The sequence below is a fragment of the Nannospalax galili genome, unplaced genomic scaffold, assembly GCF_000622305.1.
Source record: "Nannospalax galili isolate Female #2095 unplaced genomic scaffold, S.galili_v1.0 scaffold44, whole genome shotgun sequence".
NCBI lineage: Eukaryota > Metazoa > Chordata > Mammalia > Rodentia > Spalacidae > Nannospalax > Nannospalax galili.
Genome location: NW_008355789.1, coordinates 9,048,368 through 9,073,048, shown reverse-complemented (window position 1 = coordinate 9,073,048; position 24,681 = coordinate 9,048,368). Strand labels below are relative to the sequence as shown.

Sequence of the window (24,681 nt, the reverse complement as noted above, 5' to 3'; positions counted from 1 at the left end):
TCGGCAGTCCTAGAGCTCTGGCTCTAGAACACTGCAGCCTGCAGGCTGGGGTGCTGGGGTGCCACCACAGAGGCTGTCAGACCTTCCTAAGGACTTCTTCCTCTTGTGTCAACCTTGCTGAGTTCTTTCCTGAGCCTGTGGTCTCCTTCACTGTGTTCCCTGCTTATCCCCAGCTGGGTTTTACAGGGTGCACAGGAGAATGCCAGGAAGCAGAGGGATGAAAGGTTCTTGTGTCCCTCCAGCTTTTCTCCCTGCTGCAGTCCAAGGCTTCTGTATGAAGCAAAGCTAGGGTAGTTCACAAATCTGCAGGGACAGGTCCCACTGAGGACAGACTACCTCTGGGCCAACCCCCACCCAGACCTAGGACCTGGCTCATTAGGCCCTGAGGAGAAAAGAAAGAAAAGTGGGATTTTGACTGGGCCCTATTGGTGTCTCGTGAGAGTGGAGGTAATTGGACAGGGCCTGGGGTCTGTCCAGCCCCACCACAGATACACCTGACTCCTCTTTCCTTGCTAAGGGCTCTCAGGCTCCACATCCAGGCTCCAGCAGTCGTCCACCATTGCTCCCTATGTCACACTCCGGAGAGGTCTGAATGTGGAAAACAGCAACGTGACCTTCTCTGTGAGTGGCCTGGGCTGTGGAGGGCTCCTTGTCCTTCATGCGGAGAGGGGATCCCCGAGCTAGGCAGTGACTAGTGAGCCTGAGGGCACTAAGGATGGCCTTTAGGGTGACCTCAGCCCCTTGGGAATTCAGGGACTCTGTCACCCCTTGCCCACCAACACAGGCCATTACCTGCCCTTTCCATTTTCTGAGAACCACACCCTTTTATCCCAAGGCTGTCACAATCATAGGAGGAAGAACAAGAAGCCCGTAGCCTGGTTCACCCTGGACTGCCGGGTGTGAACTCAGCTGGATAGGCCTGGGCATCAGTGTCTGCCTCTACCCAGAAAGCTCATGAGGGCCAGGGCCATTAGGGTGCTTAGAGGAAGTGATTCTCTATAGCCAAGATGAGTCCAACTAGTATCTGTGGCAAAGACACTAAAAGCAGGGAGAGAGCTGGGGACATGGCTTAGCTGGTAGGGTACATAGCATGTATGAGGCCTTGGGTTCAATTTCCATCACTGTATAAATCAGGTTAGGTGGCCCATACATATCATCTCATCACTGGAGAGGTAAAGGTGGGAGGATCAGGAGTTTAAGATCATCCCTTGCTGTATAGAGTTGGAGGCCTAGGTTCCATGAGACCCTGTACCAAGTCAAGGAAGAATCAGCAGGGAGGATGTCCTCAGTGCTCCCAGCTGGTCCACTCTATGTTCCTCACCTCCTCCTCAGAGACCCAAGAGTGCCTTGGAGCGCCTGTACTCAGGGGATCACCAACGGGGCAAGATGAGTGCGGAGGAGCAGCTCGAGCGCATGAAGAGACACCAGAAGGCCCTGGTCCGGGAGCGCAAGAGGACCCTGAGCCAAGGAGAGAGGACAGGCCTGCCCTCGGCCCGATATCTCAACCAGCCACTGCCCGGAGATCTTGGCTCAGTATGTTAGGCGGGGCTGGGACAGAGGCCAGAGCTTCCCCAAGTGCCCCACACACAAGCGTGTCACCTCCCAGGGTGACCAGCCTGGTTGAGAGAACATGCTATGGGGTATTTGTCCATGACTCCAGATGCATGTGCGAGCTGGTCAGAGGGTGACCCAGAAGCAGAGCAGGAGGGAGGCCCTCTCAGCAGAGGCCTAGTCAGTTCTCCTAGCTAAGCATGAGAGGGGCCTCTGTGGACATTTGGGATCCCTCAGCTGAAGTAAGGACTTGGAAATGAAGGCTTCGAGGAATAGAGGAGGAAGAGGTGAGCTATGATGTGAGGAGAGATACAGACAACTCCCCAGCCTTCCAAACAAATACTGGAGGAGTGGGGAGGCAACTGAATAAGGGTTGGAGCCCCAACCCTGAGGTGCTGGTGGTCTCCCACAGCATGAGGTGCTGAGGCCTCAGGTGCCCAGGAAGGCTGGGGAGATCTTCGGTGCTGCCCCCTGGTGGCTGGCACTGTACTGCCCTTGGTCACCTTGGGTCCCTTTAGAAATATTCCACTAGGCTTTTGAGTTCGGAGCCCTGAGTTTCCCCAGCCCTCTGGCCTGGCCACTTTCTCCCTAATTCATTGCACAAGCTCTTTTGCTTCTAGTATTGATGCTCAGTGTCTCTCTAATCCCGCCTGATTGTATTTACAGATGCTCTGATCTGCATTGGCCTCCTCTAACCTCCCAGTACTCTCTTACCAAGCTTGTACTAGCAGCTCTCCCCTAGCCTAGTGAGCATCCCCAAATGTGGCTCACCTTCCCACCGCCCTCCTCGGTGCAGGTCTACTGGTTCAATTCACTCATTCCCAAAGCCACTCCATTGCCTGAGGACCACGTCATTGGCAGAGGTCTGGGCATTGTGAATTTATCAGAATCCATGCCTTACACCTGACAGGAGACATTAACTTCAGGGTGCACGACTAAGTAAGATCTACAAAGTCTGAGGCTGTTTGGTCTTAATTCCTCCAGTTCCATCACACAATTTCTTAAGGAAAAGCTCTTTGCATTTCTGATATTTTGTAACTCGGATGGATAGCAAAATAAACTATGTACTTAGAGGACCTCTCTGCAGCTGTCAGCTCAGACACCAAAGGGTAGGACCCTGGACAGTCATGTCTTTACAAGCTACAAATCCATTAACTTTAAAGCTTTATAAGTACATGTCATATGGGGTAACACTGACCTTTTACAACCTGATTTCTCAAATGTAGAGATTATCTTAAAATCATAACTGGAATACTTTGTAATTTTTCTTTGGATTAAAAAAAAAAGGCTTCTGTAAGTCTCATCAACGCCAATAAACATGTTGCTTAATTAAGACTGATGGATTGGCGTGGTTCTTCCCCTGGGTACTTTGTAGAGTGCAGTGAACCTTTCCTGTTTGTGGAAACAATCAGGCTGGGCTTAAATGAGGACCTGTCTCTATTTGGAGTATTTGTGAGCATGTAAGAAAATGTGTGTTTTCTCTGCGAATCATTTAATTCATCCCTGAACTTCCACTGCCTAATTCTTCCAAACTATAATTGGAAAACCATCACCAAGAGTGATTCTACTGGTTCAATATGGAGAGCTTGTGCATGAATGGGTGGAATGTGCTGATGTGGCTATGGCCATGGGGTTTTAGGGGGGCAGGTGTGAAGCACCCATGACTGCTGGGGCTCTGTGAGGTGGATGGGGTGGGAGGGAAGAGATGACCTGGTGCATAAGCATCCTCTTTTCTTGCTCAAGCGAGAACTCTTTGTTCTATTAAGAGCCTGCTCAGTGGTCAAAGGCTCAGTCTGACTGGAAGCCATGTTGGACCTGGACAGTCATGCCTGGGTCTTAAATTGGTTGGGTTAGGTTTTTCCCTCCTGGGAAAAGACACTTGTAAAGTTTGCCACTGCCAAATAGCCTTGGAACTATTGCGTCTGATTTTACATTTAGTTTCAACTTTAGTTTCTTTTCTATTAAAAAAACAGTCCCATAGGCTGGAGAGATGGCTCAGCAGTTAGGAGCTCTTGCTGTTCTTACAGAGGACCCAAGTTCAAGTCCCAGTACCACATGATGGCTAACAACCGTCTGTAATTCCAGTTCCAGGGAATCCAACGAAAAGGGCATTGCATGACACAGGTGTACTTACATACTTGCAGGCAATACACTCATACACATAAAATAAAAATAATAAAATACTTTTTAAAAGAAAGTGCCCCAAATAGGTGCCACTTTGCACAGCAGTCTGTCTCCCATGCTGGCCACAGCCGGCTCCTATTTGGAACTCCGTAGTTTTGCTGGAGTATGGGTGCCCTGCTCTGACCCAGTCCTGCTGAGAGTGCCCAGTAGAGAGGCTCTTGGTTATTCTTGGGGCAGCAGGAAGGGCAGATCCATCCCTTGGAGCCCTGTGCCAGGGTCTGTTTGGGCTCACTTCTCATTCCCGGGAACATTGTGGATGCCTGTGGACTGCTATGAGCCTAAAGTCGCAAGCCTCCAACAGTGCCCTAGGGATGTGTGTGACCTTTATAGGTGGAGAGCAGCCAGCAGATGCCCTGCTCTATGTTGCAGTACAGCAGCAGCTTTTCTCTTGCCTCTCTGAGGTCTGTCTTTCCAAGGACTCCAGGCCTGCAGGGCCTGTCTGACCGGGGCCTGTGTGGCTCCTTGAGCCGACAGGAAGTGACTGCGCTTAACCCTCTCGTTCTGTTGCCAGTGGAAGCGAGAGCAGGACTTTGACCTGCAGCTGCTGGAGCGGGCTGTGCAGGGGGACAGAAAGGACAAGGAGAAGAACGGCTGGCTGAAAGTGCAGGCTACACCTGTCACTGAGTTGGACCTGGAGCCTCAAGACTATGACGTGGACATCAGCAGAGAGGTGAGGGCAGGGGCTTCCTTCATGGCCCCATAAGGCCTTCGGGCTCCCGGCTTAACCTGCAACCCCACAAGGGACAAGGCTCAGCTTCAGATGCGCAGTGAGAAAGTGGATGGATGGATGGATGGATGGATGAATGGATGTCAGCTTGAGACAGGAAAAGGAATCCAGCTGTTAAAGTTCAAATCTGATTCTGTAATTTAGAAAAAATTGTCCTCAGTTTCCTCAATGGTGAATGGAATGTAGGAAGATTACGTGACTCAGCATGTTCCCAACAGGTTTAGAAAATGTTCTGCAGACCAGAGATGGTCCTTACAAATGGGCTTTGGGCTTTCAGATGGGGCAGGAAACAGGCAGACTTGAAAATCACAGGTGTTTCCAGTTCTGTTCTATACTCTGTTCTGAATTCTTCTAGTACCCTCTGGTGGCATGCTTGCCTCATGACAGGGCAGGCCCCTAAGAACCAGAAAAGGGAAAGAAAGCTTCACAGTGAGCAGCAGTCAGGGCTCTAGACATCCTTACTCTCCTGTGGCCAGCAGGCAGAGTCAGCGGCTGCTTGGGTCACCTTTGTATACTCAGCACCAGGCTGGCACACAGTAGGTGCACTGTAAATATTTGTAGAAGACTTTGCTGAAGGAATCATTAGTGTCCCAAACACTTCTGTACAGGGTCTTGGCCTGCCCTGAAACGGCACAAGGCGTGTTCTCCAAGTGAGGGATGGGTCTAAGTGGGACCTGTCAATCTCCCCACAGGTCTGTTCAACAGAGAGTCATCCCTTGGGTGCTTTCCTCATGGTGTCTGTGCTACTGTTTTAGGATTCCCATGCATGGATGTCTGTGTGTCTACGTGATACATCCACAGGGCTACACCCCCAGCTCTCTTCCTCCGTTTACAAGAGACGAGGGCAGACCCATTTGCAAGCTAGTTTCGGCAATGGCTAGTGGCCCAGAGGGGTCTCTGAGAACAAAGAAACACTGTAGATAAATGGGTGCTTTCAGAGTTGTTGGGTTCATGGTCCTACTGGGGCTCTGGCAGCCAGCACTCTGCCACCAGACCTTTTCTCTGACGCCAAAACAGTGAAATCCAACAGTCTGTGCTTTCTCAGTCACAAAGAATCCTCCAAGTATGCCCCAGGGTGTCCTAATTGGCCCGCCTGCCCAGGGAAAAAGTCCTTATCTCTAACCTACATCCTTCCTGATAGAATGTAATCTACCTCCTTCCTCTAGATCTGCTCTGGTTGGGAATAACAGAGTAGAGCTTATTTCTTAACATCTTTCAACCAAGTACAAGGACCACGTGGACTTAAATTTCTTGACTGAGAATAAAGTCAACATGGTCAAAAAAAAGGAAACTATTTGGAGGCTAATTAGGGTTATATTTTCAAAAAACACAAGTTTGAGCAGTCATAAAAGTGGATCAGAGGTTTTCAAAATGGAGCAGCTTTAAACTGAGGAGCTCAGCAGGGACTCTGACTGGTGACAGCCAAAGTTAACCCTTTCCCCTTTTCAAATGTATTATTTGGGGACTGGAGATATGGCTCAGCTCTGGCTGCTCTTGCAGACGACCCAGGATTTGTTCCCAGCACCCATATGACAACTAAATCTGTAACTCCAGGTCCAAGGGATCTGATGCCCTCTTCTGGCCTTCTTGGGCATTGCACACATGTGGTACACTTACATGCAGGCAAAACACTCATACACATACTTTTTTTAGCCGGGCGTGGTGGCACACGCTGTTAATCTCAGCACTCAGGAGGCAGAGGCAGGCAGATCTCTGAGAGTTCAAGGCCAGCCTGGTCTACATAGTGAGTGCCAGGACAGCTGGGGTGACAGGGAGACCCTGTCTCAAAAAGACCAAAAAAAAAAAGAAAATGTATTATTTGAGCTGGGGGTGGTGAGGCAGAGGCAGGCAGATCTCTGTGAGATCAAGGCCAACACCATCTGGAGCTCCAGGGAGAGCCCGTCTAAACAAACAAAACAAAGCATAAAATATGTTATTTGGTGAGAGAGCATCTGTCCATGAGTGTGGAAGTCCGAGGACAACTGGCAGGAGTTGGCTCTGTCCTCCTACTGTCTGGGTCTCCAGGATCAACTCAGGTCTTCAGCTTTGGCAGCTGGCATCCTAACCCACAGAACCATCTCTCCAGCCCAAGTTAATCTGTCTTGTAGGACAGCCGTGCCTGTGAGCTGAGTCTCTAAATAGTTTGAGGACAGGGATGTTGTCACTGGGAATCACTCCATCTGTCCTTGAGTGAGGAGGCCTAAAGTTAGGGTGCCTCCCTGTATGAGTTACTTTTCTGATGCTGTGATAAAGCGTCATGATCAAGGCAAGTTAGAGAAGGAAGAGTCAGAACCATCTCTCCAGCCCAAGTTAATCTGTCTTGTAGGACAGCCGTGCCTGTGAGCTGAGTCTCTAAATAGTTTGAGGACAGGGATGTTGTCACTGGGAATCACATCTGTCCTTGAGTGAGGAGGCCTAAAGTTAGGATGCCTCCCTGTATGAGTTACTTTTCTGATGCTGTGATAAAGCGTCATGATCAAGGCAAGTTAGAGAAGGAAGAGTTTATGTGGCTTACAGTTCCAGAGGGTAAGAGTCCGTCATGGCAGGAGGCAGCCGGAGCAGAAAGCTAACGGCTCACATCTTCGCACACACCCAGGAAGCAGAGAGAGACAAACTGGAAATGGAATGTGGCTGTCTGCTCTCAAAACCCACCTCCAGGGACACGCTTCTTCTTATTTGATCAAAATAAATGAAATTTGCAAAGATTGAATAAAAAAGGAAAAAAGGAAACAATTTTCAATAAAGCAAAGACTTTTTAAGAATCCAGAAAAGTCTTCACAAACCTATTTTTAAATATTTTTATTTTATGTATATGAGTGTTTTGGCCACATGCATATAAGTGAACCCATGTATGCCATACCTGCAGAGGCCAGAAGACCTGACCTTGAACTCTTTTTAAAAATATTTTATTTATTTTGTGTGTGTGTTTTGTCTTCATGTAATTGCACCATTGCATGTAGTGCCTGTGGTGGCCAGAAGAGGGCACTGGATCCCCTGGAACTGGAGTTACAGACAGTTGTTAGCTGCCATGTGGGTGCTGGGAACTGAGCCCAGGTCCTCTGCAAAACAGCCAGTGTTCTTAACCGCTGAGGCATCTCTCCAGCTGCTAGTTCATCTTTTTTTCTGTTTGGTTTTGCTTGTGTTTTGGTTTTGAGATAGGATCTCAAGTAGCCAAAGCTGGCCTGAGCACCCTATGTAGCTGAAGATGACCTTGAACTTACGATCCTCCTGTCTGTAACTCCTGAGCACTGGGATTATAGATGTGCATCACTATGGCCAGTTTATGTGGTGCTGGGGATAGAACCCAGAGCCTCATGTATGCTAGCCAAGTCCTCATCAACTGATCCACAACCCTAACACCTCCATGTCCCAAGCCTCTCTTCTGGTTCTTTAAAAATTATCATTGGTTTCTTTTTTTTTACATTTTTTTTTTCGTTTTATTTGTGTGTGTGTGTGTGTGTGTGTGTGTGTGTGTGTGTGTGTTTATCTCCCATGGTGTACATGCACAAATCAGAGGACAGCAACCCTAACACCTCCATGTCCCAAGCCTCTCTTCTGGTTCTTTAAAAATTATCATTGGTTTCTTTTTTTTTACATCTTTTTTTTCGTTTTATTTGTGTGTGTGTGTGTGTGTGTTTTATCCCCCATGGTGTACATGCACAAATCAGAGGACGAGTGGAAGTCGTTTCTCTCCTTCTACCGTGTGGGTTCTACTGGGATCAAAGTCAGGTCGTCAAGCTGGGCAACAAGCACTTTTACCCAGTGAGCCAGTTTGTTATCCCCTCTTGTCCATTTTTAACTAAATAGTGACAAACATTTGAGGATTCTTGCTGAAAGTTTAGCATTTGAAAGTCTTAAATTGCCTCTTTGAGACTCTGCCTCCTCTCTCAGTTCCCAAAGTCCTTGCCTAACAAATAGTCAGCAAGGGTTAACAGTGTTCCGAAGGGTACCCTTAATTCTGTGGACAGGTCTTTGGCCTGTCAAGATAATCACTCAAAGGGAGTCTGAGGCCTGATGAGCAATGGTTTCCCGACTTCATTTTGTTTATTTTTATTTTACGTGTATGAGTATACTGCCTGCATGTATATAAGTGCACCCATGTCATGCAGTACTCGAGGAGGGCAAAAGAGGGCGTCAGGTCCCCTGGAACTGGAGTTATGGACTGTTAGCCGTCATGTGGGTGCTGGGATTTGAGCCCCGGTCTTCTGCAAGAACCACCAGAGCCATCTTTCCAGCCCTCTGACTTCGTTTTGTGTGTCCCCCAAACCACTGCTTCTCCATTTCAACTTTTTTCCTCCTCGATAAAGCCAAGACTGGGTTTTCCCTAGAGCTTCGAACAAGCCTATTTTAATGAGAGTACAAAAATTATCTTTAGTATACAGCTCCGAGCAAGACTTGACCAAGCCAGCTGGCTGTGGTGGCACACTCCTGTAATCCCAGCACTTGGGAGGCAGAGGCAGGTAGATCTCTGTGTTCAAGGCCAGCCTGGTCTACATAGGAAGTTCCAGGCCAGCTAGGGCTCTGCAGTGAGACTGTCTCAAACACAAACAAATTTGACCAAGTTGGGTTTTCATTGGGGGAGGGAGATGATGGAAGCTTGGGACGTTTTCCCTCTGGAAAGCAGCAGGCACAGAGGAGCTGTCTCTTACCTCAGTCAGAGGTGCTTTCGTGGGACAGAGAGTGCTATCCTTTCTTCTTGCCATTCTTTATCCATCATCCGTCCATTAAAGAGGATTTGCTAAAGGGCTACTCAGCGCCATTAGACAGGGCAGAAGCAAAGCCCCTAGGTGGATGAACAGGAGCCCCAGCTGAGTGGGTATGCCTGGAGACGTCCCAGGGGTCAGATCACTGGGTCTTGAGGATGTTACTAAAGATCATGTGTGTCCTCTGAGCGCCCCCAGTGTATCACTTGCCTTGCCCTTCACTTCCCTTGGCCTCTAAGAGGCTGTGACAGAAAGAACATGGGCTTTGGTGTCAGGCCCAGGGGGAAGTTTTGTTTCCACAACTGACTACTTTGATATCTAGCAAGTTACTTCACGTCTATGGACTCTGCTTGCTTTTTCATAGTGGGAGAGGTGGGAAAGCTTCTTAAAGCAGAGCACCTGCACGTTCCCTCCACCCCACCTCCTGTTCTTCTCCCCAGCTGGCCAAACCGGAGAAGGTCTCCATCCCCGAGCGGTATGTGGAACTGGATCCTGAGGAGCCACCCAGCCTTGAGGAGCTACAGGCACGGTACCGAAAAGCCGAGAAGATCCGCAACATCCTTGCCCGGTCAAGGTCAGCCCTTGCTTGCTCAAGTCTGGATGGTCCACAGTCCTCATCCTAGGGGACCTGGGCCAGGCTGGTTGATATTTTTCTGGGCTTTGTCTCAGATGAGTGCCTCTGATTGGAGGAGGCAGGCAGATACTTGGGTGAGGGAGAAAGCCCATTTAGGTCACCTGGAAAGCCCTGAAGTTAAGAGCCCTTGCCCTCAGATCTGTCCCCAGTGACTAGCAAATGTGCCACATGGAGCCAGACATCAGTGAAGTGGGCTCCACTGAGATCACCTCCAATAAAAGTCCTCCTAACATTTTGTCCTATGTTCCCTCACACAGATCCAGGGCCCAGCCTTGTCCAGTGGGTGCTAGAGCCTTTGGGCCTGTGCTTCCTCACTCAGATCCATAATTGGGGCCTGGCTTTGTCTGGAGGGTGCTGAGGGCTTTGTCCACTTCCCTAGACATTGATCTTAGACCCAAGAAAGTGGCTTTTCTGTCACTGAACTTCCCTTTCAGAGCCCCATCAGCCATTTCATGTCTGGATTCTCAAGATCCTCCCACTGAGCCCTTAACTTAAAGCCTGTGACCGTTAAAGGAAGGAGAGATCTGTGATTGATGAGGGTTTGAGAAGGGGGCATTTCTGGCTTGGAAGAAAGCAGGCTGTGTACATCTATGCCCCCAAAGTGTTTAAAGGAACCCTGCCTTCACCAAGGAGAAACTCCACCTGTGAGGCCGATGGCCCTGGCATCAAGGCCCACAGTCTGCTCTCTGGTTCCCACAGCATGTGCAACCTGCAGCCTGTTGGCCAGGACCGCAACAGCCTGGCCGACCTGGACTCGCAGCTGCAGGAACAGGAGCGGATCATCAACATCTCCTATGCCCTGGCCTCCGAGGCCTCCCAGCGTAGCAAGCAGGTGGCAGGTAAGGCCATGGATGCCAGCCTCCAGGGTCCAGTTCCCACTGACTGCTCATGGATACTCAGGCCCAGTATGGCTTGACCCAGAGCCAGTAGTCGTTGGCAGTTGAGGGTGTGTGCTCTGTAGTAGAGGGTCACTTGTCTGGGAGGGAGAGCTGACCTCATGCTTGTCAGCCTCTGAGCCAAGGTGACAGGTCTAAAGTTTCTCTCCTTAGGGAGAAGGGGACAGAAGGAATTTCACGGTGGGGTAAGGCAGGGGGAACTCTTCTAGCCTCTCCTTGGAACTGCCCCCTACTTTGGTCTCTAAGCCAAAGCCACTCACCTTGTCAGTGTCTTCGTGCTAGAAGATGGGACTTCAGAAGTGAGACTTTGTTGAAAGAATATCACCATGGCGTAGGAGCACATGGGTGTGTTAAAAGGGTTGCTTTAAGACAGGCATGGTGGTGCATGTCTGCAGTCCCAGTCAGGAGACTGAGATAGGGATTGCTGCCTCTATGTTCTGGGGCATCCTAGGCTACAGAGTGAGACTTTGTCACAAACAAGCGAAGAGAAATGAAAAACTACTTTTTGCCAGAAAAGGGCTCTGGGCTCCTCCCTCCGCCCACACCTTGCTCCCTGCAGTACCCTCACAGTCCACTTGGGGTAGTTTGTTCCCTCATACAGAGGCTGATCCACCTTGGTGGATGTGGTACCGGTGGCCAGGTGTACTCCTGGGGTGAGGACAGTCAGAGAGCCCAAAGTGGTGCAGGTCTCCACCAGTCCTCCAATCCAAGTGGCCAAGGTCTGTGTGGCTGCTGGCCCTGGGGAGTCTGAGTGAGAGCTCAGGAGGCCATGTATGAGTGACTGATCAGAAGGGCAGATGCCAGATCTCAAGAGAGGCCTGTTCTCTGTCCCCATCCCCTGATTATGCATAGAGTCCCTGAAAATCCATCCTCCTGTGATGACAGACACCCATAATGTCAGCACTAGGGAGGTAGAGACAGGAGGATCAGGAGGAGTCCAAGGTCACCCTCACTTATGTAGCAGGTTCAAGCCCAGCATGGACCGCAGTGAGACCCTGTCTCAAAACAAGGCAAAACCTAACAATAAAAACCAGAGTCTCTGAAACCCCTGCTGTCCTCGCTGTCTTTGAGACATGTAGAGGGGCCTGAGGATGGTCCTTGGGGTGCTTTGTGGTTGTGGACTCGGGAGATCTCTCTTCCTGATGACCCCAGGGATCATTCAGGATCTTGCGAACTCCCCTCTCCCCGCCCTGGACCTTTCTCATTGCTCTACTTGCACACTCTGTGTGCCTCCAACACTCCATTCTAGGTGGCGCTGGGAACTGAATCCAGAGCCTCTGGTTTGCTAGGCTGGCCTTCTGCTCACTGAGCTACATCCCCAGCTTGCTCTCACCCTGATCTGTTCCCTTGGCCTCCTCCTACTCAACCAGGCACCACAGCCCTGACACCCTTCTGTCCCACCTCACGCAGCACCTTTCCTTGCTCTCTATTGCTCCATTCCCTGAATAGGACATTCCAGGAACTACAGGCAAGCCAGGTCCTGTGGATCTGCCCCCAGGGCCAGGCCATTAGTTGGGGGCAATGGGGCCCAGGCCACCCAGTCCTGCCAAGCAGGGTATGTGGTGGTATGGGTGGGCAGACAACTCTAACATACCGCTTGATTCCTGTGTGCTCTGTCTAGTGCAGCAGCTGGCCCTCCTCCCGCCCAAAGCCCCTCTGTCCTCCAGGACGGTGCCACCTTACCCCCCCTTAAGCAGCGGACTGCACTACACCTTTGTCTAACACCTTCCAAGTAAGAGCCCCTGCCTGGCTGCCCTGCTGCTGCCCACCCCTAGCATGCCCCTCCTGCCCTCCCCACTGCCGCTGAGCCCCCTGCAATGCTGCCTGCTGTTGCTTCTTTCCTCTGGCACCGCGGCCGCTGGGGGGACCCGCCTACATGGTAGGCAGTGGGAGATGTGCTTCTTAAGAACTTGGGCCTCGGGGACCCTGCTACAATAGAGGATGACATCAACGGAAATCCCCAGCAGGGGTGTCCAGCCCATATTTTAATAAGTTTACAATTTTATACTGGGTTGCATGCAGAGTTGATCTGGGCTACACGTTGCCCATCAACCATGGATTAGACATGCTTGCTAGGGCTCTAGCTGCACTTACCCATCTGCCCGCCTTCCCAAGGGCGGCTTGGTACCCCAAAGACCAGCATGTTGGTCCGTCAGGGTCTAAACCAAAGAGATCAAAGAACTGTAAGTCCAGGTTTACAGAAGACAGAACTGAGGCCCAGTGAGGGGCTGGGCTCACTCTTGAACACACAGCAAGGCCGGGACCACACTTTTACTTTCTGAGCGCCTTAGGAGATAGAGGCAGGGGCTAGTGCCATTGGCTTTCAACCCATCAGGATGCTTGGCACCACCCTGTGAGTACTAGCCAGGACAGGCAGTGGTTAAAGGAAGGAGGCCCTCAGGAGCCAGCAGGCCCAGCATCTGGCCATGGATTCATGGCCTAAATCAGCTGCGTGTGAACCTGCTGCAAGCTGACCTGGCCTGTGGAGGGTCACACTGGAGGTCCTCCCAGCCCCCTCTCTGACAGTCTGCCTTGCTGTCATTTTGTAAAGTGTTCGCCTTGCCTTACTTTATTGGCTTACGGTTAACTTTATCGAGGGACTACAGTGCGCCAGGTATGGGGCTCTGCTTCTATTCTGATCTGCACAAGTCTGTGAAGAAGATATTCACCCCCCTTACAGATGAGGAAATGAAGCTCAGGGTCCCCAGGAACTTGCCCACAGAGTCAAAGCTTTTAAGTGTCAGGATTCAAAGCCCTTTGGTGTGAGCCCACAGCCTTTGTTCTCTAACACCCCTGGCACATAGGCTGCTTTGGGCTTCCTCCCAGGAGCTCTGAGTCTACAGAAGAAAGTAAACTGCCTTGGTTGGGGAGGGGGGCATGACTTTGCACCGTAGTCCTCCAACTTGGTGCCACCCCTGCTTCGGAGCCAGTGGGCCACACCCTTGGGAGGGGTGGAGCAGAGGCCGGAACTTGTCCTTTGTAAAGGCCTCCAGGACTTAGGGCCACAGCTGAGTGTGTGCTTTCTCCCTAGAAATCTGAGCAGAGGCTGGGGACAGGCTCCATCTGCTCCAGCCTCTTGGCACCTTGCACTAGAACACACCCATGGCCCTCTTCTCACTGGTGGAGGTGGGATCAGTCTTTTGAGAGTAGAAAAACGGGGCTCACAGAGGCTGTTACTACCCCAGAATCCTGTCTAGACCTTGCCTATTGCAAAGGGCAAGTTTATAGACTGGCACGTGTGCAGCGCACTTCCCGGAGGTGGGAGGAGAGCGAAGCCCTGGAAGCTTGCAAGGGTCCCTCACAGCCGCCGCCTTGCCCAAGCCCCGCCCTGCTGCTCCGTGTGCCAGCCCGGGTGCGTGTGCGAAGACGTGGAACGGGGCTTCGCCAGCCTCTCACTATCTCCTGTGCTTTTGGCAGCCCAGGCAGTGACCGACCCGTGACCCAGTATGCAGAGAAGTCTGGAGCCAGGGCCGAGTGAAACCAGCATCTTCCAGGACACTGACCTCTCTGCTTCCGAGGAAAGCCTTCCAGCAGGGCAGGGCTCAGGCCGAAGGAGGGAGCAGCCACCCAGCGCGCAGCGGCGAGCAGGGGGTTCCATCCTGACACACCCATTTGTTTCAGTCCAGATTTCTTTTTACAGACAACAGAGGCACTTTTGATATACGATGTAAAATACGCTGTATTTTAGAATCAGAATATATTTTATAACGCTCACCTTAAGGGCTGGGAGACCGGAAAGGCAAGCCTGTGGGATTTTGTAGCCAAAATCAGGACTCCCGGGACGGCAGCAGATAGGAAGAGGCGGAGGCGAGCAGGGGACGCCCAGCTGCCCGTGAACTCGGGCAAAGGTTAGAGTTGAGATTGTGCTTCCGGGGGATTCCAGTTTGAGGCTTGCTGACAGGCTGTCCAGGAACAGGGAGGCCTTTGACTGCAGAGGTCAGCATCCCTGACCCGACTCCCAGCTCTGGAGGAAACCCTACCCAAACGGCGCTTGGAGCTCGTGTGTGCCTTCACCCTGGTTCTGATTGAGGAGCAGCTGTGTGTGTTCAAGAGCCTTGAGTTCTTCAACCTGCAATGAAGTTCCTTCAGCAAAGAGTTCTCAGAAAAAAAAAGTTTTAAAAGAGTTTGCGTTAATTAAAAACAAAAACAAAACAAAAACAAAACCACGACCTCTGCAGTATGGAGAGGGGAAAGGTGGACGGTACATGGTATCATAGCAATAAATTCCACATTGGGTGGTATCTGCATACAAATGTCTGCTCACACCATCCCTCCAGCCAGGCAGGACAGGAACCTTTGCTGCTGGCTGTGGGGAGCCCCAGGCAGCTTCTCTAGGGCTGTCTGGTGAGAAAGGCCAGCAGGGCCACCGTGGCGGGACTTAGACTTGACTTGCAGCCCCCGATGAGGCGGAGGCAGTGTTCATGATCCTTTATTTAAGTTGTCTCATGATAGTCTGCATACAGGAAAGAATATTTAAAGGAAAAAAAAAAATCCTCCTTTGGGTGGAGCCACTCTTTAAATGAAAATTTGTCTTTGACTATGGTAAAAACAATCGAGTATATTTAGAAGTTGCTGTCTATTTTTAACTAACTCTGTATGTTGCCAGTATCAACTTTATGACATTTGCCAAAATAAAATTTTATTTTTGCCTTTATAAGATTTTGTTGGGAAAAAAAATGAGATAAATATTTTGCAAGAAAAAGTTAATTTAAATAAAAGTGTAATGGTTTGCAAAAAAATGTGATGTACAGATTAAAACATTAGCCTCACCTGTGTCCTGTGTCCTGCTGACTGTATTTGCTCACTGTGGCCTGTGTGGCTTCCTTCCCATCTCCTGCGAAAACCCCAGCATCAACTCTCCCTCTCCTACTCACGAAAAGTCCTTGACACTTGAGTGACTTTGGAGGCCTGAGTTCTCCACCCCACCCTGTCCCATCCCAGTCAAGGAGCCTCGGGGCTGTGGACTCTCATGTGGGGCTGGTTTTGGCTGGCCAGCCGAAATCTAATCCAAGACAGCACAGGGGGTACCATGGGCCCATTCCAACCCACACACTGCCGCCCACTCCAGTGAGGCTGGTTAGTGATGAACCATTGCAAACTGGATTTGCGTTTAATTCATTTTGACTTGTGATGTATGCTTGAAGCAGAAGGCAGGCGGCCAGTTTGCTTTAGGATCATGCCTGTTTCCAAGTTTGTAGTTAGGGCAGCTTTTCTCCCTGGCTAAGAAGCACACCCGAGGTTTGGAGCAGCTTTCCAAGTATTTGAACTGGGGACGCAGCTTCCAAGGCATTACCAGTGGGTAGAGGGGTCCTGCTGCGCCACTGATCATTTTGCGTTTAAAAATAAGAAGCACTCAGTAGTTTTAAACATTATTTGGAAATGTCACCATAACAGAAGAAAGTGGGGGAGGGGGGGATTCTATAACTGAGTGCTGTCACCTCAGAGCAGCAACGAAACACCCACAGAGGCGATGCCCACCCTGCAGGGGAGCCATCTGTGGCCGGTCTCTCAGCAAAACCAGTCGGTGGTTTCAAATTGTGGGTCTCGGTTTCTGTTTCACAGCTATAGCCCTGTGTGTAGGGGAATGTGGCAGCTGTCTTGCTGCTGTTTCTAGAGCTCTCCATCAGGGAGGAGGTATGGACAGCTCTAGGAGAATCGTGGCTTAAATTTCAATCTGCAGAGGGCACAATAGCCCTCCAGTCAAATGCAGTGAAAAGTACCCAAAGGCACACACTAGTTGTGTGTGTGTGTGTGTGTGTGTGTGTGTGTGTGCAGAGGCACTGTGGTCTGGCACATCTCAAGCCCTTGAGAGAACTCTGGCTGCCTGAAGTAAGATGATGCCATCTGGGGGCTGGGGAGATGGCTTGGTCAGAAGAGCGCTGGCTGTACCAGCAGGAGTTCAGTCCCCAGAACTCAAGTAAAGAGTCAGGTATGGTGGCATGTGCCTGTCATCCCAATGTCTGGGAATTGGAGACAGGAAGATCCCTGGGGCACTCAGACCAGCCAGCCTAGCCAGATGGTGTGAGCTGCAGGTTCAGTGAGAAAGCCCATCTTAAAAATAAGGTAGAAGACTAACCTGACATTGATCTCTGCCCTCTACATGCATGTACACCTGCACACATACAAACATACATGCACAAAGTTAAGATAAGGCCATCTGTAGACTGGCTGGCTGATGAGTTGCATACACTCCAGGGTGGTAATGACTCCAAGAAATGTCATGTGGCCCAGAAACTGCAGCTGTCTGTCCTTAGGGGAGGCCCCAGGGCCTGAGCAGAGTATCAAACAGTGCGACCACCAGTGACAAAGGGGACATGAATCTGCCTGTGTCTATTCACCTCTTTTTTTTTGAAAATTTCTTGTGTGTGTGTGCATGAGTGCCACAGTGCACGCACCTGCAGAGGTCAGGGGACAGCTTGAAGGAACTGGTTCTCCTTTCACCGTGTTGATCAAACTCTGGTCATCAGGCTTGCCGGCAAGCGTCCATATCCACTGAACCATCTAGCTGGCCCTGCTCACCTCTTAATTCTGACTTAAATCCAGGTCCCAGGTGAGGCCTGGGCTGTCTTGTCTAATTTTAGTAAGAACCAACAGACGCACTTTAAGGCCAAGTGTCAAGCAGGACCGAGGAATAAAATCTCTTCCTAATTCGCACTTGAGCCCCTAGGACTGCCACTCTCTTCCACCCACCTTGGTGTCTGGCTGTGGGTCTGTAAAATGGAGCACCCCTTTCCCCTCCCTCAAAGGCTTTGGCTGTCTTCAGGTGAACGAAATTCTTGAGTTTTCCCAGCCATTTTAGGTGGCAGCCAAACACCGGGGAACCTTCGGTCTGTTCTCTAGGGACCTTCACATAGTCAGCATATGAAGGCAGACGATGATAGTAGATACAGACTTGGGCTCAGCCAGACAGGAGTTGGTTGTGGGCTCTGGGAGTTTCCTCACAGTGGCAACACAGTATCTCGAGGTAAGTCCTTTTGTGTTCTCACCTAGGGTGGGAAAGAAGCAGCAAATGATTTGTCTAATCCACAAATCACATTTCTGAGACATAGCAGGCCAGTGCTAGGAGCCCTCTGCTTCTGACTCGGCATCACACAGGGGCTTTAGCAAGGGGCTTTGCGCGTTGTTCTGGAAAGAACAAAGGGACCAGTCTGGGGAAGACATGGAAAATGGCAGCCCCTCCCTGTGTGGTAAACACACCAGCGCTTTGCCGCCCGTGCTCAAAAGGCGACCACTTTCATTGCTCCCCTAGCAAAGAAACCTTTCTTCAGAGCGAGTGGCGGGGTACAAAGGCAGAGCACAAAATGTGTGCACATCACAGTCCCCGCAATTCTGTTTGAACAAGCATATTGATTGGGCCTGACCCTGTTACATTTTTTCCCTATTATTTGAAAAGGTGCATCTAAGTGTAGTGAATTGAACCGACTGAGCTGAACTTTCCATGAAAACTTCTCGAGGTATTTCTTTAGTTCAAAGCTTTTGAATTTTAAAGGGCATTTTTAATACGAGTCTGTTGAGTATTCTTTGCCAGAGCCCTACAAGGCATGTTAAATGCAGATGAGGCTGGAGAGGAAGGCCGGGAGTGTGGGCAGAGACTGAGGCTGCAGGGTGTGGACCAGCCCCACCCTGGGGAAGAGCCAGGCTTTGCAGAGAGAGGGTAAACCCAGGCTTGGGAACTGAACAGACCCTGAAAGGGGGCAGTCTGAGCATGTGAGGGCAGCTTTGCCTCAGGAGAGAGTTCCTGCATCTCTCCCTGGAGGAGGCCGCTTTGCAGCTCAGCCTCTCACTGCCCCACATTCTGCCTTGGAGCTAGGAAGGAAGTTGGCAGGCGAGGTCCCTTGGCTGAGGCACTAGTTCAAGACACACCTTGCCGCTGTCCCCCACCCGGGCAAACCTCCAATCAGTTGCAGGTGCCCCGATACCCTCTGAACTGCATCTCAGTCCTTCATGGATCAGGCTCTTCGGCATTTTGCTATTTGTGTGGATCCCTTGCACCATTCTGTCCTGGTCCATGGAACCATCTAGAAGCCTCATTCTCACACGGTAGTGAGGAGGTTCTTGGCCCACTCAAGGCTCATGGTTCCTTTTGACTGAGTTCCTGGCTCAGTCCAAATCCCTGCTTGCCCTGGAGGCTTTTTTGGCTCTTGAAAGCCCCTCCTTCCTAGACCAACAGTTCAGTCTCAGAGGTAGAATTCCTTTCATGTTCAGGCCTTCCTACATTTTGAGGGGCTGCAGAGAGGTCCCAGTGACTGTAAGAACACAGATCCCCAGCCTCTCTGCTGGTCGGTCCTGGGAGTCCCTGGACATCCCTCACATGAGCTCACTGCAGTCCCCCAAACTAGAGCCCCCACCTGCAGCTTCTAGATGTCTGCTGGCTGGGAAGGTGCTCTAGGGTGGCCTCTCTCCAAAGCCCCAGCACTCTAGGGAAGCTGTCCCTGCCTGATATGTGGCCCTCTCCCCGAGCTACAACCCCTTTGAAGTGCCAGAAGAGCTCTATTGTTCCCTGTGGCCCAGGCCAGACTGAGATCTGCACACAGATGGGAGAGCTTTTGCTACTCTGGTTTCTATCTCTTGGTCCGGAAGCAAGATTGGGGATTACAGAGGACCTCTTCCTCAGCACCTGCCCAGGTCATCTCCCTTAGGTCATACTAAGGCTTGGCACTGCCTTAGTATCCCTCTCTGACTTTAGGAACTCCGCCCTCCTTAAGTTACCTATTACTATGTGGTCAACCATTCCAAAACATAGTGACAACACCACACAGTTATGTTACAATTAAACAGTTGTCCAGGCTCATCATCTGGGCAGATCTTCAGCACCATATAGGGAGGCAGGGACTGTCAGAGGTGGCTTTTTCACTCTGGTGGCATTGCAGTGGAGCTGTCTGGATCACTACCTCGCCCCCAGTCTCTCCATGTGATGACTTACACGTTCTTATAGCATGGAGTTCTTACAAACAAAATAAAACTGGACTCCTCTCCTTAGTTGGTTTCCTAGGGAAGCAAAGCTGCCAAACCTTTACAAATCAGGCCTGAGCAAGGCATGGTTGCATGCTCCTGTAATCCCAGCACTTGAGAGACTGAGGCAGGAAGACTAAGTTTGAGGCTAACCTGGGCTACATGATGTGTTCCATAAGCTTTACTGATGTGGTTTGGATAGGAAGTGTGCCACACAGGCTCTTGTATAGAAATGCTTGTTTCCCAGCTGGTGACACTATCTGGAGAGCTGTTGGAAGCTTTGGGAGTCGGGGCCTCGCTGGAAAGCATAGGCCACTGGTGGTAAGCCTTTGAAGACTGTAACTGGTCTCTGGCCCCGTCCACTCTCTGTTTCCTGTCATGGGCTGAGGAGCCTCTGCCACATGCTTCCTTCACCAGTTACTCTTTTCCAGGGCCCACAAGCCCAAAATCCATGGAGCCAAAGGCTATGGACTGGAACCTCTGAAACCATGAGCCAAGAAAACCCAGCTCCCTTTGATTGCCTTTCTCTGGTATGTGGTCACAATGTTACACAAAAGTCACAAACACTTGCCAGACAGAGAACTTGAGCAGTTCAGTGCTACCCCAGCACATACCGGTCTCACTGGCCAGCCTGTAAGCGTCTGGAAGACCGTGCTTTGCTGACTGCTTGGGAGGCAACATGGGAACCAGCAGGTGGGTTATGGTGTCAGCCTGTGCCTCCTGCTTCCCCGTCACCCAGGGGGCTCTTCCTGGGAGACCATTCAGAGAGGGTTCTAAGAAGGTGAGTCCCTGGAGAGCTGGGAAATGAACAGTGTGTGGGGATGACAGTCATGACTATGCCCCAGGACCTCACCCCCTCCCAGAAACTTGCCTACCACTGATGCTTCTAGGTGACACTTGAAATCCCATTAGCATCAGGTGAGACCCATTTCCTGGATTATTATCATGGTTAGCCATGATGCTTGTCCCAATTGTTTTTATTACATTTATTTTGTTGGGATGGGGCATGGGGGCATGTGTGTAGAGGTCAGAGGACAACTTTTGGAGGTAGTTCTCTTCTTCCACTCTGTGAGTCCCAGTGATCAAACTCAGGTCCTCAGGCTCAGTGGGAAGCACCTTAACTCCCTGAACCATCTGGCTCTACTTGTTACCATTTATTAAGTGTATATTACTTGCCAGCCACTTTGTGTTACTCTGTGGCAGATAGAATTCTAGCAATGTTGGGAATGGCGAGATGGCTCAGCAGGTAAAGGGGCTTGCCACCAAGCCTGGAAACCTGAGTTTAATCCCACATGATAGAAAGAGGGAAAGAAATGACTTCCACATGTGTCATGGCATGTGAGTTTACACACACACATATGCACACTAAATCTTTCAATGAAAAAAAAAGGTATTATACCAAGGTGTCGCTCCATTTATCTAGCCCCATTCTAGTTACCAACGGTGTATGTCTAGCCCTGGCTCTTAGACTGTAAGCTTCCCTGACAATCTCAGGACCAGGAAGCCTTGGAGGGTCTGGGTGTCTTTGAGCCACACCAGGCAGAAGCACTGTCTCCATGTAGGACCCACCACCCCTCTAGCCTGCCACATTGGGCCAAAACTGGTCTCCATCACAGGTGGAAGGGCGGGAAAGGAGGCAGTGTGGTGCAGAGATGTGAACACAGGCTCAGGAGCCGGCCCTCCCCAGAGGGGAGTGTGCTGCTCCTCATCTGTTTATAAGGTAAGGTTACCTCAGCACTTACCCCGTCATGGCATTGCCAGGACTGAATGAGTCAATACATTAAAAATGCTGAAAATGGCCCCGTAGGAAACACTAGGCAAAAAACAATACGTGTGTGTATTATCTATAATTGTTTAATTTACATTTAAGCTATAGTCATTTTTTGTGTATCACACGATCTTTGTCTTTGTGTTGCCTGTTTCCCTTATAAGAATATGAGCTGAATGGCAGCAGGGACATTGACCTGTTCCCTGTACTACCCCAGCGTCTACAACCATGTCTGCCACAAAGGATGCATTAGGACATTGTTTGTTCCATGAGCGACTGATAAAGTCAAGGCCTGTTGCCTAGGCACCCTGCTTCCTTTTTCGGAGAACTTGTTGTCTGTCTCTGTTCTGTTCTGTCTTATATAGTAACTCCCAGAAGCAGCCCTAATTTCCATTTCTAAGTTCCCTGAGCAGTAGGTAAAAGCAGCAGTTATGGATTTGAGCAAGTCACTTAGCATCCCCTACCCTTCAGATTCATTATCTGAAGTGGAACCAGTGTCTACCTCACCTGGGTCATGGAGCCCAAATGAAATCATGGCTGTGCACAGCCCCTGGCTGGGGAGCGTTCAGTGAATCACTGGGCTGTTTTTGCTCCCACGTCTGTTTCTTTCTGTGAGCGGCAGGCCGTGAGATGGCTCTTCCATATTTAAGCTCTACCTCACTTTCCTGGCAGGCCAATATGCATGGGCTTGGGGGGTCCTCCACTACCCCTCTGCCCTGGTCTTCTGCCCTTGCCCCCTGACTGCCATATCAGGCAGTCACCTGCAGCGGCCTAGGACTTTTGAAGCCAGGATTCAAGAAGCTAGGCCATGGCCGAGCTGCCTCCCTGAACCCTCCAGGTGCTGAGGACAGGCAGGTCCTTGGAGGCCTGGGCTGTCCACCTGACATCAGATCAACCTGTGCAGTTCCTTTGATGTCTGTCCCCAAACTGGAGTCTAGTGCCCTGCTCTGCGGACCTGGGCTTTGAAGTTGGCCTATAAATTGAGCTTTCAGGAAGAAAGTTGTCTGTTGTGCCTCAGAGCACAGCCGGGACCCTGTAAAGGCATGCGGAATATCGTGAACACCTGATAAATAATTCTTTCTGGGCGCAAGAAAGAGTCGTTCCATTTAAAGGGGAGGAAAATTCCCTTGACCTTTTCCTTGAAGTTGAGGGGTGGGGGCATTAGAGAGGGTTTTCGTGTCATCTCATGAAAGCCACATGGGGAAGGAGGGTGGTTTCTGAGAATGAGCCCCAGTGACTGTCCTACAAGGATTCCTGATGCCAGGTCCCCTCAGCCCACTCCTCCCCCAACCTCTGCCATGGCGTGACCCAGAGAGAGGGGCCTCAGCCCCTCACGACAAACCCTACTGGAAATGGAAGGGCTATGACCCCACTTCACCACCTTCCCTTCACTGGCCAGGGGTGAGGCAGAAGGAGGATGCCTGGATACACCATCTGAAGGAGCCCCAGACGCAGACATCGACTGTCATGCTCTGAGCACTTGTTCATGCCAGGCCCTCAGCCAGGGATCAGTCCACAGCTGGATTGTGGGTTTTGTGTTGAAGCCTTTCTTTATGACAAAGCTCACAGAACACCCACATGCAGCTCAGTGAGAGAGCAGAACACAGAGACCTATATAACCACACTCAGGTCAGAACCAGACATGCACCAGGACACCAGCTGTCCCTAGCTGGCCTGCTCAGGTGGCCACTGTCCTCAAATCAGAGTCACCCTCTTGACTTTGTGGAAACTACTCACTTGATTTTTTTTAATAGTTTTACTATCTAATCAAGCATTGCCCAAGACTATAGCTTAGTTTGTTTACTGGTATGTGGACAAGTGGGATAGTAGTTTCTTTTCTCATTTCTGTGATGAAAAACCTAATGGAAACAACTTAAGTAGGGAAGAGTTTGTTTTGGCTCATGGTTTAAGAAGCTATCCAGTCCATCATGGCTGGGAAGGCATGGCATCCAGAACATGAGGCAGCTGCTCACCACATTCACAGTCAAGAAGCAGAGAAAGATGGGCTGGAGAGATGACTCAGTGGTTAAGAGCACTGGCTGCTCTTGCAGAAGACCCGGTTTGATACCCAGCACCCACATGGCAGCCAACAACCGACTGTAACTCCAGTTCCAGGGGATCTGATGACTTTTCTGGCCTCTGCAGGCATTGCACAACATGAATACGCTTACACCCATGCAGGCAAAACACTCATAAAGATAAACTTTAAATATTATAAAAAAAGGAAGCAGAGAATCTCTTCCTTATTCAGCCCAGAACCCAAACCCGTGGGATGGTGCTACCTACATTCAGGGTAGGTCTCCCCTCCTCAGTCAACCTCTCTGGAAAGGCCCAACGACGTTTCTCCAAGGTCATTCTAAATCCAGCTGACAATGGAGATTGACAACAGAACGCATTCCTTCGAGTCTGTTTCTTTCCAACGAAACATCCTGTTTGCGATGGCCACGTTGCTTGTGCCTGTCTCCCATCTGCTGTAATGTCATAGACTGTTATGTGAGCATCTACTGAAGGATATCCAGGTGTTTCCAGATCGGAGCTGTTGTAGATAATGTCACAAGCACATTCATTTCTTTTGCTAGGTCATAAGTATATCTTCATCTTAGAAAGTAAAAACTGGCCGGGCATGGTGGCTCACGCTTTTAATCCCAGCACTTGAGAGGCAGAGGCAGGGGCAGGTGGAGCTCTGTGAGTTCAAGGCCAGCCTGGTCTACATAGTGAGTTCCAGGACAGCTGGGGCTACAGGGAGACCCTGTCTCAAAAAAGAGCAAAAAAAAAAAAAAAAAAAAAAAAAAAAAAGTAGAAACTGAAGCTGGGCATGGTGGCACATGCCTGTAATTCCAGCCCTCAGGAGGCTGAGGCAGGGAGATTGTGCGTATAAGGCCAGCCTGGGTTATAGAGAGAGATCTTGTCTACAAATGAAAAAAGGAAGAAAAAAGCACTAAGCACTGTCCACAATAGTACTGACTGATGTTTCTAGCATCATACCTACTTGCTTCCCATCCTACTGAGGTAGGCTGTCTATGAGACCACCCCAACCCTTCCCTCTTGGCATCAACACCTTACCAAGTCCTCTCTCCTGAAACACGGGCTGAAGCTAGTAATTCACATCTATTGAAGGATATGTGTCTTAGTCTGTTTATTGCTGTGGCAAAACACTCTGGTATACTAACTTGGGGAGGAAAGGGTTTATTTGTCTTACATCTCCCGGGTCACAGTTCATCAGGGAGCCCAAGGTGGGAACTCAGGGCAGGAACCTGGAAGCAGGA

At 50.3% G+C, this 24,681-nt stretch overlaps 1 protein-coding gene across 4 annotated transcripts in view; it reads left to right on the top strand.

Moving 5' to 3' along the window:
* Nucleotides 1-15,464, top strand: part of Plekha7 (pleckstrin homology domain containing A7) — a 222,790-nt gene extending 207,326 nt beyond the window's left edge. For 3 of the 4 annotated variants that reach the window (XM_008853531.3, XM_017803285.2, XM_017803286.2), the window contains exons 22-28: nt 518-621; nt 1,333-1,533; nt 4,247-4,405; nt 9,606-9,739; nt 10,499-10,638; nt 12,322-12,427; nt 14,113-15,464. In XM_008853531.3, coding sequence (XP_008851753.1) covers nt 518-621; nt 1,333-1,533; nt 4,247-4,405; nt 9,606-9,739; nt 10,499-10,638; nt 12,322-12,427; nt 14,113-14,173 — 905 coding nt within the window. In that variant the 3' untranslated portion in view covers nt 14,174-15,464. The remainder of the gene's footprint in view (nt 1-517; nt 622-1,332; nt 1,534-4,246; nt 4,406-9,605; nt 9,740-10,498; nt 10,639-12,321; nt 12,428-14,112) is intronic. The other variant, XM_008853532.3, reaches the window with a different exon arrangement.
* Nucleotides 15,465-24,681: the final 9,217 nt, after the last annotated feature.